Here is a 19701-nt window from a genome sequence, read left to right as displayed (position 1 = left end):
CTAATATCTTTTCATAAATCACCTCCAACTTAAACCAGATAGAATAGATTCCATGGTAGGCAACTAAGAACATTGACTTTCACAGTGCTGAAATGTCCCACCATTTAATTTTATCTTCCTCCTTGCCACAACAATTCCCTTGTTAATTCTGCAACAAGACCAAGTGTAATGAAGGGTCCTAATATTCTTACATAAGGATAAAGTTTACATAATAATTTGGCTTTCCTTAAATAAGAGGCACAGACTTTTCCCACCCGGACTAGGGCACCGAGTGATGCGTTTGGGATGCCTGCAGGGAGATTCTTGTAGCTTTAGTCTCAGGAGTTCCTTCTACCCTATTCACATCACATGCAAGCAGTGCTTATTACTTTGGCTATTTTAGGAAGGCAAATAGTTGGGAGGAAACTACTGTGAGCATGACAGAATAATAGTGGTTTGAACTGAAGCTTTTTAGGCATTTATTATTTTTATTAAAACGAGGGACTCTTCAGGAACAAGGCCACCTTACTACATAAACAGATTTTTTTCCTCCTAAAATATTTTGGGTTCTTTTGATCAACCTATCCAAGTCTTAGACTGAGTAAACTTTTTTTTTTTGTAAACATAGGCTTTTAATAAAGATTCTTTAAAGTCACATGGTGGCAATAGTCTCATCAATTCATTAAGTATTTTTCTTGGACTACTGTATACCAGATGCTGTATACTGGGTAAGTAAGATACAGTATGGTCTCTTGCCCTTAAGACTCTCATAACCTAGCAGGAAGAAAGACAACTCCAACATAGTGTGGTGCTAGGATCTGTTTCTGCCAGAATTAGAAATAGTCATTTTTCTGCTAGTGCACTCTTTTTCTTAAGTGTTTTAACCTCCAGTAAGAGGGAGATCCTTTCTTAAACCTGAAATTTTCATGGTTTGCTAAAATTTGGTGAAAGCAGCACCCTTACTGAGGTCAGGAATACATCTTTTAGTATCACTAATAGCTTTTGAAATGCATTCAGATGTCTTCTTTCCACCTGGACTGGGTGACTAGTGGATTCAGGTCAGTCTATCTGTATTTCTTAGGGTTCCTTGGTGGCAAGCAATGGCAGACTTTAGCCAGTTCAATCAGAAGGAAGTTTTATTGGTAGCTCAGGAAATCCAAGGAAAAGCTGGAGAATAACACTTGGAAAAGTACTGGAACAACAGCAGCTCTCGATCTAGTTAATGGGAGCTGATTGACAGTCTTGTCCAGATACTGCTTCCCTTGTGTTACTCTTCTCAAGATTCAGTGTCCAAGAATAGTCCACTCTTGGATTGATAAAGTCAAGACTGCTCAAAAGGAAATACCTAAATCCTTAAAAATAAATTGGGATGCTCTTACCAAAAGGGAGCAGAACGGATCTAGGGCAGTCAGATTCCAAACGTATCTACCATTATGTTTATGCTCCAAGTGTGTGGTTCCCATGGTGCTCACCATGGACAGTTTCCTGGGTGGATGTTGGCTTAGTGTTGTTCTTACCCTAAGTTTGGCAGTTTGATGAGGGTAAGATAGGAAAAATTATTTTCCTTGTGTAAGGAGAAAGGAGGAAGGGAGGAGCTGTAGTTCTCAATTTTGGCTATGTTAGCCATCACCTAGGGACTTTTGCTTTTTAATTATTTATTTTGAACTAATTTTAGGCTTAGAGAAAATTCATAAAAAAAAATAGTAGAAAGAGTTCCCTAATATCTCTCACCCTGCTTCCCCTAATTACATAATTATAACCATAAAATAATTATCAAGAACAGGCAATGAACATTGGTACAATATTATTAACTAAACTACAGACTTGATTCTAATTTCATCAATTTTTCCACTAATGTACTTTTTTCATCCCAGGAGCCTATCTAGGATCCCACATTATATTTAGTTGTTACTTTTTGGTTTCTATAACAGTTCTTCACACTTACCTTATCTTTCATGCCCTTGATACTTTTGAAAAGTACAGATCAGTAATTTTGTACGATGTCCCTCAATTTGGGTTTGTCATATTTTCTCATGATTGGAGTGAGGGTATGCATTTTTGTCAAGAATACCAAAAAATGATGTTGTGCATCATAGCAAAGGGTTCAGGATGTTGATAAGTTGTATTAATAGTGATGTTTATATGGTTAAGTTGAGGGAGGTCTGCTACGGTTCTCAACTGGAAAGTTACTGTCTTTCACTTCATATTAGTGAGTATCTTGGGGGAAGTACTTTGAGTCTATGCAAATCCTTTTCTCCTCAAACTTTTGTCTCATAAAATTTTAGCATACATTTCTGGGGCTTGTCAACCCAAAACAATTATTGCTGTGGTGTTTCCCTCATGGTGATTCTTGATTTCCCTTTCTTTATACATTTATTTATTGGGTCTCTGTTGTGAGGAAGAGCTCTCTGTGCTCCTCTACTTACTTTTTAATTTGTCTCCTTATTTATTTATACAAGTTTGAATTCGTGAGTATTTATTTTATTCTATGACTTAAAACCCAACACTATCATTATTTATTTGTTGCTCAAATTGCTCCAGCTTTGGCCATTGAGAGCTCCTTTAGGCTGGCACCTACTTTCTTCCAACAAGGCCCCATCATTTTTGAGCATTTCCTTAATTTGTGGCACCAAGAGTTATTCCAAGCTCATCTTGTATTTTCCCTGCCTCAGCCCTAAAATAAACCACTTCCCACCTCGAGAACTTGTTAAATCCTAGTGTCCATATCCCAACCCAAATCAATCAGATCAGAAGATCTTGAGGGTGGTACTCAAGCGTCAGTAGTGTTTAAACTTCCACAGGAGATTCCAATATGCAGCTGAGTGTGGGAACCAGTGGCCTAGAACAGCACTTTTCTAACTTTAATGTGCCTATGAAACCCCTGAGAATCTTACTAAGATTCTGATTGAGAGGTCTGGGGCAGGGACTGAGAATCTGCATTTCTCACAAGCTCCTATATCTGCTTATTGTGTGATCACACTCTTAGAGGAAAGGGTCTACAAGACATTATTTCCTCAAATTCTTAAAAAGTATCCCTAAGGTTGCAAAGTGGCTCAGGACTTTGGAAAAAATCGCTATTTGCTAGGTTACTATTCAGTATCATTTTATTTTCTAATTAGTTGAGGTTAATGGTGGGTGGAACTACTTGCCATGAAGCGTAGACAGAGTCAAGGAGATTGCTCGAGAAGAATTGAAAGTGGAAAACAGAATCTTTTGACTTTGAAAGAAAAACTTTTTAATGAATAAAAACAAGTAAATGGGTTTCTTTGTCTTCTATTTCCTCAATAAGCAAAGAGTACTGAATAAATCTTTTGGAAAAAATGAAAAGTGATAAAGGAGCATTTCATGCCGAAAGCATAACAAAAAATCCCAGATGTGAATATCCCTCTTGGAAAGACAAATGCAAAAGATTGGAGTCTTCTGTGGGAAATAGGTCACCATTTTGAATTTTGTTTAAACAGAATCCTCGAGGGAACATCCTCCCCAGTTCTTTTTGTGTATTAGCTCAGTTTTTCCAGCTGCTTTTAGAATAGCTGTATATTCCTGTCCAGATGCTGAACTGCCTTTGTCTCCTCAAGGTGGTTGGTCTCCAGGAGAATAAGAACAAAGAGGTCCAAAGAGACAGTCCAGATCATTCTAACTACCTTCTGCAGAGTCATGCATGTTCGCCCCATAAAATGGCTCTTTGCTCTCCAAATTAGGATCATCTTCAGTAAACCTCAAGCTTTAGGATACTTGATATTTGCTTGGGGGGATCCTTAAAAAATACAGATTCCCAGACCTTTGAGTGGGACCAGGGAACCATCATCCCCTGCTTCCCTAGTGATCTGGTCAAGTGTTCCACATACAACACGCTCAGAAACATTGATCTAAGAGATTGCATCAGCAGCATACTCCCGTTTGGTCCATCGCAGTCTTGTTTAATTTGCTAACATGGCTTAGTTTCACATCCTTCTCAACATCTAGGTCAGAGAATCCAACAGCTGCAATTCACATTATTACCCTTCTTCCCTGATCTTTTTGACTATCATTTAAAAATTCTGGGCTGAGCTTGGTGACTCATTCCTGGAATCCTAGCACCCTGGGAGGCAGAGGCGGGAAGATCACTTGAGGCCAGGGGTTTGAGATCAGCCCGAGCAAAAACAGAAAAATTAGCCGGGCGTGGTGGTGCATGCCAGCATTCCCAGCTACTTGAGAGGCTGAGGCAGGAGGAGCACTTGAGCCCAGGAATTAGAGGTTGCAGTGAGTTATGGTGATGCCATGGCACTCTAGCTGGGGTGACACAGTGAGACTCTATGTCAAAAAAAAAAAAAAATTCTGTTACTTATCTTCTAGAACCTTGTACTAGAACCTTTCCTTTCCTAGAGTCTCAGACACAAACAAAAGCTTGAGAGGCTACAAGGGCTTTTCCTCCTGGCTGGCTGGTCGGAAATTGCCATGGTTTGTATCACGCTACACCCTCAGGTATAAATCAGGCACCCCAATCTAGGCTACCTCAACAGCCTCCTTTTGATGGATTTCTGTCTAAAAATTGTACTTCATTAGTCAAGCGGAGAAGGTGAATCCATCATTAATAATGATACTAAAAGTAACTTGTCAAAGTTGGATATCATAATCTTCATAATTCAAAGATAATCTGATATTAAAGCTTTTTAAGTGCATTAAATAGTCAGAAACATATTTTCCTGTGATTTTGCAAAAATTATCATTCTGAGTTTATGATATTCTAATTTCATGTATGTAAGAAAGGACAATTGATTTCAATTTTATTAAATCCTAAACGTAATGCTTGGGAGAAAGGTCATGACACTGTGAATAGACTAAGAGTGTGATGTCTTGTGCTGGAACATCCTCCATCTTGCAGAGACAGAGCTTGACATTCACAACTGGTCTCACCCACATGGCAGAGACTGGCAGAGACAACAGAGACTTCCAGGGGCGATGTTTCCCATCATTTCTGAGAGCAACATAGAAACCTGAGGAAGTGTTCAATCACAAAACACAATGAACACTTACTGGGTGCCTGGAGTTGCTTGTCGCTGAACCAAACACCTGGGGAGCATGTTCAACAGAACATAAGGAAACTGATTACCTTGGAGTAGGCTGACCTTGTCCCTCCTAGTCTGTAGGCTAGTTTGGTTCTATCATGTGATGCTATACTATTGGCTTTTTAGGAGTTATGACTATGTTGTTTTTAATTTGTCTGGCTCCCGCCTATAGTGACACTGCAGGAAAAAAAGCTGTGCTTTTACACCCATCTCTGGTCCCAAGTTTATGAGAAGTCCTCCTAGAGGGGGCACTTTTCTGGACACCAAGGAAAATGTTCATAATTTAATTATTAAGATAGGAAAGTTGAACTGCAGGATTTATATAAATCAAAACTGATTTTGGTGCTGGGCGTGGTGGCTCACGCCTGTAATCCTAGCACTCTGGGAGGCCGAGGCGGGCAGATCGTTTGAACTCAGGAGTTGGAGACCAGCCTGAGCAAGAGTGAGACCCCGTCTCTACTAAAAATAGAAAGAAATTGGCCAAACAACTAAAAATAGAAAAAATTAGCCAGGCATGGTGGCATGTGCCTGTAGTCCCAGCTACCTGGGAGGCTGAGGCAGAAGGATCGCTTGAGCCCAGGAGTTTGAGGTTGCTGTGAGTTAGGCTGACGCCACGGCACTCTAGCCCCGGCAAGAGAGTGAGACTCTGTCTCAAAAAAAAAAAAAACCAAACTGATTTTGGTTCAGTGGTTTGGCCATACCCCAGGATTTGTCCATGGGTCTAATTGGGACACTTTGGGGGAACTGTCCCGACCTGCTGATCATCTTTTATTTATAGAGTTATCCTTTGAGTTTGCCCAGTTCTGGTCTGAAAACTCAGCCTGAACTACACTCACATTTTCCTCACAGGCAGGTGTGGAGATGATCAAGCACATTTTGAAAACGCAGCTTTCAAAGTTGAGTGTGAAATCCATTTAGTGGATCACAAGTAGCATCTTTATTTTCAATAAAATATAATAAAAATTTCAGACTGCTTTGCTTACAGGAAGGGTGTTGAATGAAATTTTATTTGTATTTGTATGTACATATATGTGTTATGAGTTGGAATGTGAAATAGATTTCTTATTTGGGGTTAAGGTTTAAAAAGTTCGAGAAATACTGATCTAGAATTTGACTTTGATCTACAGGGGTTAAGAGCACACATGCTGGGGCCCAATGTTCAAGTTTGAATCCTGGCTCCATCATTTGCTAGCTATATGATTTTGGGCAAATCACTTGTAAATACCATGGTAGCATGAAAGGGCTCATTAGCTGAAGGGGCTTTCAACTTGAGCCCTTCAGTTCTTAATTCCTGCTCTGTGCCATAGTTTTCACACATTTCACAATTGTGATATGAGAATAATAGTAGTAACTACCTCAACAGGTTAACATGAGGATTAAGTAAATTAACATTGTAAAGGGCTTAAAACTTTACCTAGTATATAAGTGACTTGCAAATGATTGTGGGAGAAAAATCCGTTCCTCAAGTATTTTACATATTGAATCAAGACAAGGAAGTTCCTGCCTTATGGATATTTATAATCTAATATATACATACATACTTGACAAAGTTGTCTGTTCTGAGTGGCATTATACTGGAATGCGTCCAGAGTGCCTTGGAAGCATATCACTGGGTTCGAACCACAGCTCGACCACTCACTTGCTGTGTGAACTTGGGCAAGTTATTTGACTTTGCAGACCCTCAATCTCTTAATCCATAAAGTGGGACTAATAGAATCTATCTCATAAGGTTGTTGCCAGGATTAAATGGGACCATCCACAGAAGATGCAGAGGGCTCAAGCAATAATTCCTATTGTCATTCTTACTGTTATTCAGATCATGCCTTTTCTTCTTCTTCTTTCCTGATATAATGAAAAGCAACCTCTCCTCTTCTTTTATGTGAATGGCTGAAGTCGTCATTTCAGTTCGACTGTGGTGAATCAACCACATAGGGGCTCAGATAAAGCCCAATACTCCTGAATAGGAAAGTAATTGTGAAACCCAGGGTTGGATTCAGACCGCCCCACTGTGCTCTCTCTTCAGCCTTGCTCTCACAACTTAGCTAAGTCACTAGACTTGTCCTTTTTCCTCAGCAGGTCTTCCCATCCCTGTGGTTAATTCTCAAGTGTCACAATGCAAGCCTGACAGCCGGAGGCCGTTTTGCAGTACAGCCCTCTACGGCAAGAGGGTCACATCATGTTTCCTTCCCCTTCATCTTGGGGGGAGGAAACCGATCAGGACAATGCTTGCTGTCTAATATGATGAAGCGCTTTGTATGATGTATCACTTGTAAATACCATGGTAGCATGAAAGGGCTCATTAGCTGAAGGGGCTTTCAACTTGAGCCCTTCAGTTCTTAAGGACCTTTGGCAAAACTGTAATGACAAAGAGAAATCTAAGATTCCTGAGCACCCCTTGAGGACCTGCTACTATTCTTCTGTAACTCTTTCCTCTTCTCCCACGGCACACTGTTCCTTGTAACATTTGCCATGGCTTTTACACATGGATAATGGAGCTATATTATGCAATATCAATCTCTCAGCTTGACCATAAGCTCCTCAAGGACAGGGGACCTGCCTTATTCATCTTTGTATCCCCTGCCAGCCCCTGGCACACATCTCAATCAATGTCTGTGGAATTGCAGCTGGTTGAATTTATATCTCAGGTTACAGTGGCAGAGCTCAGAATGGGAATAGAGCTGAAGGGAAGTGAGAAATCATTTATTTCTCACTGCAGAGCTGAGTGCTGGCTTCCAAGGAAATTCAAGTCACCCCAAAGGCTGCATCCTCCAGCCCCACGGAGGACCTTAAGGAGATTCTATCGACGTCTTTGGTGAAAGTTCTTTCTTCCAGTTCTTAGAGGAACTAAGGAAAATGCACCCCATCCTGCATCTTGCTTGTTTACAATCCGGGGTTAGGAGAAAGCAAACTGGAAACGTGAAGTCTTTTCATGTTCTGCTTAGCTGATGTGCACAGAAAGACAACGGTTAGGGCCACAGAGCCCTTTCTTATTCTGCTTGGTCCTAATTAAATACAGGGGCATAATTTATCTTCCTCCTTTTCAAAAGGTTCAAGTCTTTGACTTAACTTTTCAGTTTAAAACAGAAATAAAGGTAGAAAATGGTCTTTTGAGAACTTTCCAGGTGTCCAAGCCAGGCAGTCTGCCTAAGCCTTATATATATTTGCTCTAATCCTGCTCATAGCCAGACAAGACCGGTATTAAGGTCTCCATTTATTAATACAATTGAGGAAACTGAGGCCCAAGGAGCTTAAACGGAAATCCGGGGTTGGAGATCAGCTCCGTTTGGACCCACACACTGTACCACGGAGTTTCTCCCTTTTTCCTCGAGCACGCTGGTGGGTGCGTGTGTGTGCGCGTGACGGTGCGTGTTTCCTTTTCTTCCCTATAAAGCCGTCCTTCTGGTCAGTTTTCTTGATTCCACTTTTTGGGGACGAAGTCCAGTTCTTCTCCAAGGTCTCGCAACCCCCTTGCCGTTTCGCTCTGGCGTCCCAAGGACGGCCAGCCACTCCTCCGCTAAGTTTGGAGTCCCAGCCCTCGGCTCCGATTCCCGGCTGCCCTCCCACCCTCCAGGGACCGGCGCCGCGTCCTTGTCCCGCGTGCCCCAGCGTTCCTGCGGGACCCTGTGGCCCGCGCCTCGGCCCCGCCTCCCCTACCTGACGCCCGCGCGGCCGGGGGCGCCGCAGCCTCCGCCCACCGGCGCGCCGGCCGTGCCATTGGCTCCCCGGGCTGCCCGTCTCCTCCGCTCCGTCCCGGAGGCAGGTTTCGCCGGAGAAGCCGCAGTCCCCGCGGCTCCGGCGCAGCGCGGGAGCACCGTGGAGCGCAGAGCGCGGACCCGAGCGGGCATGTCCCCGCGCTCGGGAGTCCCCGTCGACCGCCGGGCCCAGGTGGCTGCTAACTTGGCGGCGGGCTCCTGTGGCCCCGTCGCGGCCATGTAGTCGCCGGCGGGGCTCCCTGCAACCCGGGAGCGGCAGTGCGAGTGAGCCGGAGCCCAGCAGCCCACGGCTTCCCCAGGAGGCGCTGAGTGCGCGCCGCGCCCCCGCCGTCCCTCGGGCAGCACTTTGGCCCGAGAGGGAAATGGCGGAGAAAGTTTCGGAGGCGCCGGAGCCGGTGCCCCGCGGCTGCAGCCGGACTCCCGCCCCTGCGCCGGTCGCCGCGTCCTCGCCGGGTGCTTCCTTGGCCGACTCCTCCTCGGGCTCAGAAACTCTGTCGGAGGAAGGGGAGCCCCGCAGCTTCTCCCGCGGGCAGCAGCCGCAGCCGCCGCCGGGCGGCGCCCTGGGCGTCCGCCTGCCCGCCGCGTGGGCTCCCGTGCGCGTGCTGCTGGAGCGTGGAGTCCCTGCGCTGCCGCCGCCGCCCCCCGAAGGAGCTGCGCCGCCCGCGCCCCGGGGCAGCAGCGCGTCCCAGGAGGAGCAGGACGAGGAGGTGGGCCCCGCCTTCCCCGGGCTCGCCCCCTCCGTGTCCCGGGCCACCCTAGCTCCCCACTTCGCACGCGGGCTGTGGGCAGGGGCGCGCCTTGGCCTGGAGAGGGGGAGGGACCCCTTGCGCTCTGCCCCGAGCCCTTGGTGATGACAGTTAGGAGCTTCCCTGTGGGTCATTGACGTCCCCGTGGCTGCTACCCGTGTGTGTCTACATGCGCTGCCTAGGGGTCTGCTGTTAAAATGTCAAAGCAGCAGACGCCTTAAAGTCTGTATCCTGCTTTGATCGGTCTGTGAATGCATGCGATCTGGACGCCTGGCATATTCTCACAACTAAGATCTGATTTCCAAAGTGGGAGTTGTTTCCCACCGAAGTGCTTGGGCCAAGGGGGACTGTACGTTGGGGATGGAGAGGCTGGTGGCATCGGTAGCCGCGGAGTTGGACGGCGCGGTTTCAGTGTTGCCAGCCTTCTGGGGTCTCCCGCGGGTGGTTTTGGGGTGTCGTGGTAGCATCTGTGCCGGGAGAGGAGGACTCCCCGAGCTCAGCCGGCGGCGGAGGCATGAGCGCCTGCAGCTCCCGTTCAGACTTGTTTCCAGGGTGTCTAGATGAGCGCTTGTCACCAAAGCGAATAGGAAACGTCCCATCTTGTTCAGGGGATGTGTCCTTCTTAGAACTCGTGGGTTGCTTCCTGACACACTGAGCATATGACTTTGGTGTCCTCCCGGCTGTTGTCTTTGGCTTTTTTTTCTGCTTTTGGAGGACAGTTAAGGAAGCATAAGGTTCTTCGTGTCTTTAAGATTGTTTGCGTTGGACGTTTCTTGTGGGGAAGTCATCTTGATCAGGCAGGGCCGTAAATAAAACATCACCCTAACATAGCCTTGTTATGAAATTAATTCCTCAGTGCCAGAGTGGTATTTCTCTGTTCTGATTGGGTTAGCTTTAGTAAATAATTGCCTTTGTCCCTTAGAAGCAAGTGGCGGCCCCTGGCTCCCCAGCCTGGCAAGCAAAGGCTAGATCTGGCACAAGAGGAGAGGAGGCCAGTGCTAGCCTGGCAGAGAAGGAACAAGCCTTAGTGGTCATTGGCCAATCTCTTGCAGTAATCATGACCCATTCCTGAATTCCCTCTCCCCCATTGCAGTATCCTGACTCCTGTTTCTGATCAGGAATTTTGGATGGATCTGAAGTTCCAGACTGATCCTAGTGGCAGGATGTCGGGAGTTGTCTGAGTGTTTAACCACTCACTGAGTTATGGCCTGGGAGAGATGACCGAACCTTTTCCTATACAAGCATTCCTTGCTGGTTACATCTCCCTTTGAAGATGCCAGGCATGTGCCAGATGTTTGTGCTGTGACTTCTGCTTCAACTTTCAGTGATGAGCACACTGTCACTGGGAAAACTAGGGGTATACCCTAACTTAATGATTTACCATTAGATTCTAATTTAATATTGTTAACTGGTAGAGAAGATGGTAGAGTTAGTCGCCCTGTTTTAGCTGTAGGAGGGTGCTCCGAGGTAAGAGATACGGTCTTGGGGGGCGGTCAGGAACTTCTCAGGTCTGATCCCAATTCTGTAGTTGACTTATTGCCTGGCCCCAGGGTGACAGTGTTTTACTTTCTTGGAAGTGGATATAATGATAGCTTATTTCACAGGCAATACAGTGAGAATTGGTTGATTGAAACACAGTTTGGAAAGTGGAATGACTAAATAACATTGGTCACTGTTTGTGAAATCTCTGAATTGGTTGTAAACTGATACAGTATTGGAATTTGTTGTGTAACTTAACCTGTGGCAAGGGATTCTGGAAATTGTTCAGGAGTGAAATCTTGACTTGCTCTGAAAATTTTAAAGCAAAACTAAAACTATGGTAATTTTTTTTTTCTTCCCTTAGGAGTAGAGAAGTGCGATAGTCTTGATGAAAGGGATTCAAGTCCAGTGTGCATTTTCTGGTTCTTACCCTGGTGAGGGTGTGGTGCAGTGGGTCTTAGCCTTTTGTGGTGTCGTGGGCCTCTTTGAGGATCTAATGAAAGCTCTCTGGCCCCTCTCCCCAGAAAGCAAACACAATTATAAATACCATTCTGGAGGGTTCAGGAAGGCCAAGTTACAAACACTCAGTTTAGGAAAGACCTGCTTTGATTTCTCCCTCTGTCACCTTAACCAGGTGTGGGATCATAGACCCTACAACTTCTGTAAGCCTCAGTTTTCTCACCTTTTCAATGGAAATAACAGCAATAGAGTTGGATATTTTACACATACCATCTAATCTTAGCACAGTAGCTAACATATATAGCATTGAGTGCCAAGTAAGTATTACTAAATATTAATTTTTCAAGTTCTTTTGTGACAAAATTTTGTGAAATGGAAGTACAAGATTGGGCTGTCCTGTTCTTTCATTAATGCATAATTTATATGCTGCCTTTCAGAGAATCTGAGGCAGTGTCTATTCAGTTTATTCCCATTTTATTAGTATAAGCTGGGAAACAGTTTTTATTTGTCCCAGGTTGTATCACGGCAAGGCATTGTGAGTGTAGTGTTATATGTAGCAAGGCACTGAGTATAAAGCACTAAAAGGCGTAAGTGCAGTTCAGAAAATGGAAAGAGGTTTATTTTAAAATTGTTATGTCTAGCTTGGGAGATTCATTATTTTCCAAAGTTTTATTTTTTTTTACAGTAACTTACTGTATCAATATTTAAAAAGCAAAATTCCAGTTTCTAGTGCATTATTGCGTGCTAATTTTTTGACAACTTTGTTAAAGTCATTTTGAATATATCTAGTAATGTCAACAGTTTGACCTATTTCATATTTTATCTTACTGTCAATATTTGTATAAACTTACAAAATTTCTACACTTTAAGCTATTTTAGCCCTTTAACTATTGATGTCTTAAAAACAATAGTTTAACATGACACTAATTGCAGTTTGTATGTACTTAATATCAAACACGTGAAAGTTAGAGGTAGAGTGTGACCTTTTGTTTAAAAAACTGCATCTGACTTCTTCAGCAAGCTCATGGATTTGGGGTCTGTGTGGGTTAAGGGTTATTACACTGCATTTCTGATAGTCAAGACGATCTAGATTGGAGGGTTGTTCCCTTGATAACATTTCTGAGATTTGCCTTTAGGCATTCTGCCCTCTCCCTTCTCAAAGCTCCTTGTGGGGGCTCTAATAAAGTACTCTGCTGCTGTTTGGTAAGTGTGTTGGTAAACTTGTTGAAGGCAGGAATTTTGTCTTTTATGCCTAGCACAGTGCCTCTAATATATTAGCAGGGGCTCAGTAAATATATATTGAATGAATGAAAAAAAAATGACATTTTTGAAAGTAGTTGCACATTTGATTGAAGGGTGACTGTATGATTCATTTATTTTGTCTGTTGTGAATTACGATGCTCAAACCTCTAGACCTCTCATCAAGAAAAACATTGGGCATCACAACAAAAAATATTATGAATTGTTTTTCCAGGTAAATTTTGAACAAAGTCAAATCACTGAGCTTTTACTTAGAACGCCTTTGAAGGGACTTGTATATTAATTGTTACTAACTCTGCTTCTCACTGTGTATATTAGGACTTGAAACTTTCAGGGGTTCTTAGAATGGTAGAAAAGGGCTTAGTAGCTAAGAGGATTTCCAATTCAATATATACAACCTATTTATACTCTGCTGCACTAAGGAATTTATTTTATTGGCATAAGCTGGGAAACAGTTTTTCCTTATTAACAGTAGGCACAGTAATGGGATGTCTTTAAACTGTTCTGTTAAATGGTATATGAGTATGAGGATTGCTTTTAACATCATTTTGGGGGTGTGTGTGGATTAACCACATGGTAGTAATGCAGTGGGTGAGTTTCTGGTGGTGTTGGTTAAGAGACCAGATAGCAAGAAGCAACCATGAATTCAGCAAAGCTTTTCATTGAATTTATATTTTATTAATCACAGCAGCTACATAATACAGAAAGAGAAGCAGTGCATAAATCTTGGCATATTTATTATTTAGTCTACTTTTGGATTCACTACTTCAGATTAGAAAATCACTCAATCAACTGAACAGTATGTGTTCAGTGTGACTCTGTGTGAGGCATCATCCTGGGCACAGAGATGGTTTTGACCTCAGGGAGCTTCTCCTCTAGTGGGGGAGATAGTCACTAAATGCATGATTATTGATTAATTGGTTTTAAAAGTGGCCCGTGGGGGAATAGGCTGTAAGGGTGTGTATGACCATGTTGTGTAACTCATTGAGTCTGGAGTTAAGGACTGTCTCACTGAAGAAGTGATGCGTGAGCCCACACCCAAAGGATGAGTAGGAGTCAGATGGCGGAAGGGAAGGGAAGGGATAGGCATGACCCAGGTCACAGAGGCCCCGAAGCTGGAGAGAGCATGGTGGGTCAGTGACTCTGAGAGGAATCTGGGTTGTTTGGCATGGAGGAGAGGAGAACCTGGTGTCAGATGACAGTTGAGAGGGAAGCGGCAGCTGGGTCATACAGAGCTGTTTGGACTTTCCTCTAGGGGTGCTGGGATTCTTTGAAGGATGTGAGCAAGGAAGTGGCTTGATCAGATTTGTGTTTGGGGAAAGCCAAGGTAGCATGAAGCCCACCTGTTGGGAAATGCCGGGATAGCCTATTTAATTGTTCCAGAATTGGAATTGATAAGCTAAGAAGATGGTCATTTAGTAAATGCTATGTAGATGAGACAGGGGTCACTCTTCATGGTTTAGGTACTCCAGGCAATTACATAAGAAATATAATAGGAAAAGAATTTAACTCAATTCAAGAGAACATCTTAGTGTGAATATTAATGCTGCTTTTCACTGTGATGTTGTCTCAGGCCTAGTATGTTCTTGCAGGAAAAACTTCATTGCGGTGAGTGGAGAGAGAGAGAAGAGGGCCTTGCAAATGCTTGTTTCCATAGTAAATTTTGGGGATGCATTTACCTGCGGGGAACAGGAGGGGAGGTGGTCTGAGACAGTGCCTCCCTGTTGACAGGAAGCGTGGGGTTTGGGTGCTAACACACATCACCAGAGTCTGGCTTGTTAGCTTGGATTTTCCTAGGGAGGGAAGGGCCAGCATCAAAGAACTAACTAAGGCTTTCCCCCTTTCCACCTCTGCTCTGAGGTATTCCAGGAAATACCCCGTGTTTATATGCAGCGAGTGTTTTAGAGCCTGTGACAAAGGCTCCTGTTCACTCAGACTCGGTGGACAAAGTACGTGAGTCCAGTTTTTATCCAGTTTGGTCCTGTAGGGAAGGGCGTGGAAGTGGGGTGCAAAGAGAGAAAACTGGAGAACGAATCCTTGCAGAACATGCCTCACAGTGAGCCACGTCCACGACCCAGGGGCCTGGCCTTCGAGAAAGCTGAGGGGGAGGTGTGTGTGCATCTTAGAAGAGATGATTGTACTTTTTAGATAAAAACCACCCTGTGTAGTTTCTGATCATGTTCTTACATTCCACAGTGTTGCGCAGAAAGGGCCCGTGTTCCTTTCCTTCATCCCTTCAGAGCCAGCAGCCAGTGTTTTTCTGCTCTGGGGTCAGGGTCTGTAGTGACTAAGGGTACAGACTTCTGATCCTGGGTTAGCCGCTAACAGGCCGGATGACCTCTGCTAGGTTGTTAATACCGACACTATTTCCTCGTCTGTGGAATGGGCATGTAATATTTGTTACTGAGGGTCATTGTGAGGACTAAAGAGATGTTTTATGGAGAGTACCCAGCATGATGCTTGGCAGTAGTAAGCACCCCATCATGGTGTTTGCTGCTATTACCAGGTATGGAAAAGCTGGTTTGTGTGGAGTATCGGTACCATCAGGACCACAGCCAGGTACATAAGCAAGAAACCTAGGAGTCCTCCCCTGATGGGCTATGCTGCCAGCATGCCAGCTGGTAATCCCGGCAGGCCCTTTCATTCATGAGTAGATAGATATGTAACATAGTTATCGCTTTTAATTTCACGGACAGAGCATTTCTTATGAGGTACGAACAGCACAGCTTTATGGTGTATAATCCATTAACCCTTCTATGAAGACACTATCTCTCTTTTGCTTATGGAATCTGCTCTTAGTGATCAGTTATTAAATAATATCCTAAAAGATTCTATGAACATGTAAATTACTAGCTGCACCCCGGGATTCAGTCAGAAGGCAGCATGTCAACTGTGTGCTGAGGCCAGTGAGATGGCCATGTACTTTGCTTAAGCTCCCTAGATAATGATTTGGGGGCTGAGAAGGGAGTGAGAAGGAAATCAGGTGATCATCTGGAAATCAACTTTGGTTTATCTAAGCATGGGAGGGGGCAAGGCAGTTGGCCAGAAGCCAGCACAACTTCTCAGAGGGGAAATGTGTTAGAAATGTGATAGAACTTTCAAAAATGCAAGAACTTACATATGCAAATTACCCAACAGAAATTCTGTTTTATCCCTTGGGACAGTATAAACATTTCGGTTTTTAAGACAAAAATGCAAATAATCTAGGAACATTTTTGCTGTAACTCAAATGTTGGTGCAATGACAGCAATGCACTTCTCTTCCAAATACCTGGTGGTCTGCCTTGTGTACTTGGTCAGGTTGACATTTACGGAGCTTTGCATCATTTAGTTCAAAGGTTCTTATTCTCTTTTATGTGTCCAATATTTTGTCCGTGATTTCTTATCTGATAATGTTATTTTAGGTTAAAGCATTACATAAAACACAAGATTAAGCAGAAGTTGGTTTCTCCAACAGCTGCTGTGCGTTTGTTTTTCTCTCTGTCTTTGCCCTTCTCTCACTTGGTTCAGAATTCTCAGGAAGGATTGGACAGTAGTCACCTGTGCTTCGAAGATTAGGAGAGAAAAATCATGCCTTAAATGTAAAATACTGGCTCAGGACTGTGGCCAGTGGTACGTACACATACTCTGAAGTCACATTAAGTGTATAGAGCTTGTATGAAATTCGTGGTGGCTTCTCCAGCTTCTCTTAATGAAAAGCAGCCACTGCTTATTTAATGATTTGAATTCATAACTAGACATGTGTCTGTGAGACAGCTTATAAATTTGTACCCTAGGCCTGTACTCTTGCTAGCCCATCAATTCCCCTCTCAGACACAGTCGATATAATTTTGATTACGGTACTTACTTCCACTGAACCTTTCAGCCCAAATGCTTTGTAATGATATTGGGGGAGGGGGGATTGAGGGTAGGTGGGAGGGAAGATGGAAATACTGACAAATTGGGCTTCTTTTCTTAAGTAATTTCATAGGCCGTCATGTGGAAAATGAAAATTTAGTTTTAATGTTCTTTGTAATTTAGCGGTGCTTTCGGTGGATAGCAAGATCACAAGTGCGCCCAATTTAGTTTGGGTAGATGAGTGTGTATTAACAAACTCACATCAGATGTGGGGCATTTGGCCTCTGCCTTGGAACTTGGTTAGCTACTTTTTTAATAAGCTGAGAAGTTAAGTATGTAGTTCCTTCTTGGCTGATGATTTTGTGCCTTTCTATGTTTGTCTAAAAAAATACTCATCATGTCTCGGGTTTTTGGTCTTAACATTTATGTTTTCAGGCATTTCTTTATACAGAGACAGATGCACCTTCTGCAGTGCAGGAAGGGCCCCGGGGCTGCCTTATCAGTATTTGGGAAACACAGTTAAATTGGGTTAGAATTGGTGGTTAAACTCCTGTGTCACTGTACACCGTCATTGAGACTGATGTTCACAAAAGCCATAAATTTCAAATGACTTCTTAGAGCAGTCATAGCCAGCTAAGCTACATGAAAGTATTGAAATGGAATGCAGTTGTGATGAAATCCATTTTGCGTTTGAAGGTTAAACGATTAATTTCACAAATAGGTTCTGTATGAATAAATTAGTTCCACGGAAACATATCTAGCTCCCAGACACACAACACAAGCGCACAAAATTTGCTTTTCGCTCATAGTTTTAGCTGGAGTGGCTTAATTGAAATAACCTGAGCCCTCATCCGGGCTTTTGTTTTAAAAGCCCAGCTCTGAGGCGACTCATTTAGACGCAGCTGAGGAGAGGAGAGGAGGGGAGGCTTGCTCCAAGAAAAGCTCAGCTCTGCAGAGCTTTTTACTTCAGGAGGAGAATTTCAGACATACCAAATGATGAGAGTACATTCTGGGAAAACCCAAGAAAATGCTGACCTTCTTGTCCTCTTGGCTCTTAAAAGACTGGTAGGTAGAAGCGCCACGTTATGTCAGAGCAATTTTACTTTGAAAACTGAGTGTGAAAAAGTGAATGAGGGGAAACTTACTTGCTGAGTAAGAAAAGACTCTCTTTGTCTCACATTTTGGTACTTTATTTATCTACTGTTCGGAATATTACCTTGGTAAACTTTATTTACTGTCCCATTTTATTTCCTTGGGATTTCTTGGTTATTTGTTCTACAGGCATTGGCCAAGTTACCCTAATAAGGTACCCCAGTTCCTCGTTGGTTAGGGAGGGGGCTAGTCCCCAAAGAGCCTGCAGGGCCCAGGACCAGCTTTTAATCCACGGTAATGGGTAGGTCCTAGCCACGATGCAGATTCCCCATTCGGAGGACAAGAGATTAAATGGAAATTACAACTCTCTTGATTTTCTTGACAAAAATGCCAGTATCATTTTTAAGGTTTCCATTTCTAACATTAAAACATTTCTCCTTGGAGAAAACTTAGCACACCTGTGTAAGCAGCCTGAGAGGCAACAGTTTTAAAATTATGGAGTAAGACTGGGAAGAATTATGCCCGTAGAGTAACACGGCAATTAGTAAATTGCTAAAATACTGTTTTATATTCTTTTAAAATTATTTCAGAATCATCACTTTGTGTGTATTAGGTTACCTGTCATTCCTTGTTCTAATTCATTCTTGTTTCATTTTCCCTTTCTCTGTGTATAGCTTGGTCATCGGAATTTTAAAAAGAACATGGCAAACCACTTTAGCTAGAAGATTGTAGAAAAACCTTTGTTAAACGGAATGTTTGGAGGGCAGAAGCCTTCTTTGGTTACTGAATTTTATGATTCACTGAAGATTAATTTGAAAGCTCTTTTTGTTATCACCTTGTTGCTTACCTTTTTTTCTATAATGTTGTGGTGTGTTTTCCTGCCTTATTATTCAGTGCTGAACAAGCTAATTTTTTTTTTTTAATGATTGGACATCTTGTAGTGCTTTAGGGCTCTCACTCTGGGCATCAATCATCTTTGAAAACTATTGAAGATGTGAAAGTGTATATGAAGAAGTAGAAAGTGAGTATAAAATTGTGTGTACTGTTAACAAAAGTAGTTATCTTTTTTTTTTTTTCCCCTAACCTTAACAGTTGAAGATAGCCAAAATAAATTCTGTTTTCTGAGAGTTGTATGGCACTATCTTTGTTTCTGAGTTATGCCAGGTCTCCTATGTGTTAGTTCTGTGGATTTCTTACGGTTTGCACAGCCCTTTCTCATATCATTTCAACTGTTTTCTCGTTCCCATTTTGTATACCTTTCTTTTCTTAGTATAGTTAATAGTTCATAAATCTCTCTCCCCTGCTAGACTGTGAGCCCCTCAGGGAGGGAACAATGACATATCAATTCAAATCTGTGCAATAGCAAGAGTTCACGGCATATAATAATAATACATTACACAAAATTACAACTGAGGCATAGTGTATGTCAAGACACCGTTCTGAACGTTTCACGTGCATTTACTCATTTAATTATTACACAAGTCTTTTTGAGATTCAATTGCTAATTAATTGGGTCCACACTACCATGCTGTAGCTAAGTGACCTGTTCAGCCTCATACAAGTGAGGAGGAGAATAATGGGGAGGGACCGGGAGAGGAGCAGGCTTGAGGAGATAAGGGACCCCTTGGTCATCTCTGCGTTCCAGAGCCTAGCACAGAGCCTGCTGTGATGTGATGCACACAATAAATGGTGGCTGAATGAAGGATTTATACACCACTCGGGATGGGTCCCTGTGCATTTGGCATAAGAGTTTAGATTAAGTGTCTGTAGAACTTTTGTGTTGAAGTTGGTGCTAAGATTTAAAGTGATACTCCTGGGTTTTAGGTCATTAGTTAAGGGGAGAGTGGGTTTCTACAAATGGAAAAGTTTGACTATATGCCAATTCTTGTTTTCCTGTTAACCTCAGGAAACTGTATTCTGCTAGGATAAATTTTGGTTATTCATTAAAACCACACGTGTAGCAGTAAGGCATTTTTGGCCACATGTTTAAGGGACTTATTTTCATTTCTGATGAAATATTGACAGCTAGCTTTAGAAGGTCACCAGTGCTACTGGACTGGACTCGGATCTCAGGATAAAGCTGCTGTAA

The 19701-nt window shown here is 43.1% G+C and overlaps 1 protein-coding gene across 1 annotated transcript in view; it reads left to right on the top strand.

The window, feature by feature from the left end:
* The first annotated feature begins 8801 nt into the window (after positions 1-8801).
* Positions 8802-19701, top strand: part of LOC105826522 (microtubule-associated serine/threonine-protein kinase 4-like) — a 167971-nt gene continuing 157071 nt past the window's right edge. The window contains exon 1 of the mRNA XM_012664502.1: positions 8802-9447. Coding sequence (XP_012519956.1) covers positions 9103-9447 — 345 coding nt within the window. The 5' untranslated portion in view covers positions 8802-9102. The remainder of the gene's footprint in view (positions 9448-19701) is intronic.

This window comes from Propithecus coquereli, unplaced genomic scaffold (assembly GCF_000956105.1).
Source record: "Propithecus coquereli isolate 6110/MARCELLA unplaced genomic scaffold, Pcoq_1.0 Scaffold9, whole genome shotgun sequence".
NCBI lineage: Eukaryota > Metazoa > Chordata > Mammalia > Primates > Indriidae > Propithecus > Propithecus coquereli.
Note: the sequence above shows the minus strand (reverse complement) of the source record. Positions and strands in the feature narration are given on the sequence as shown.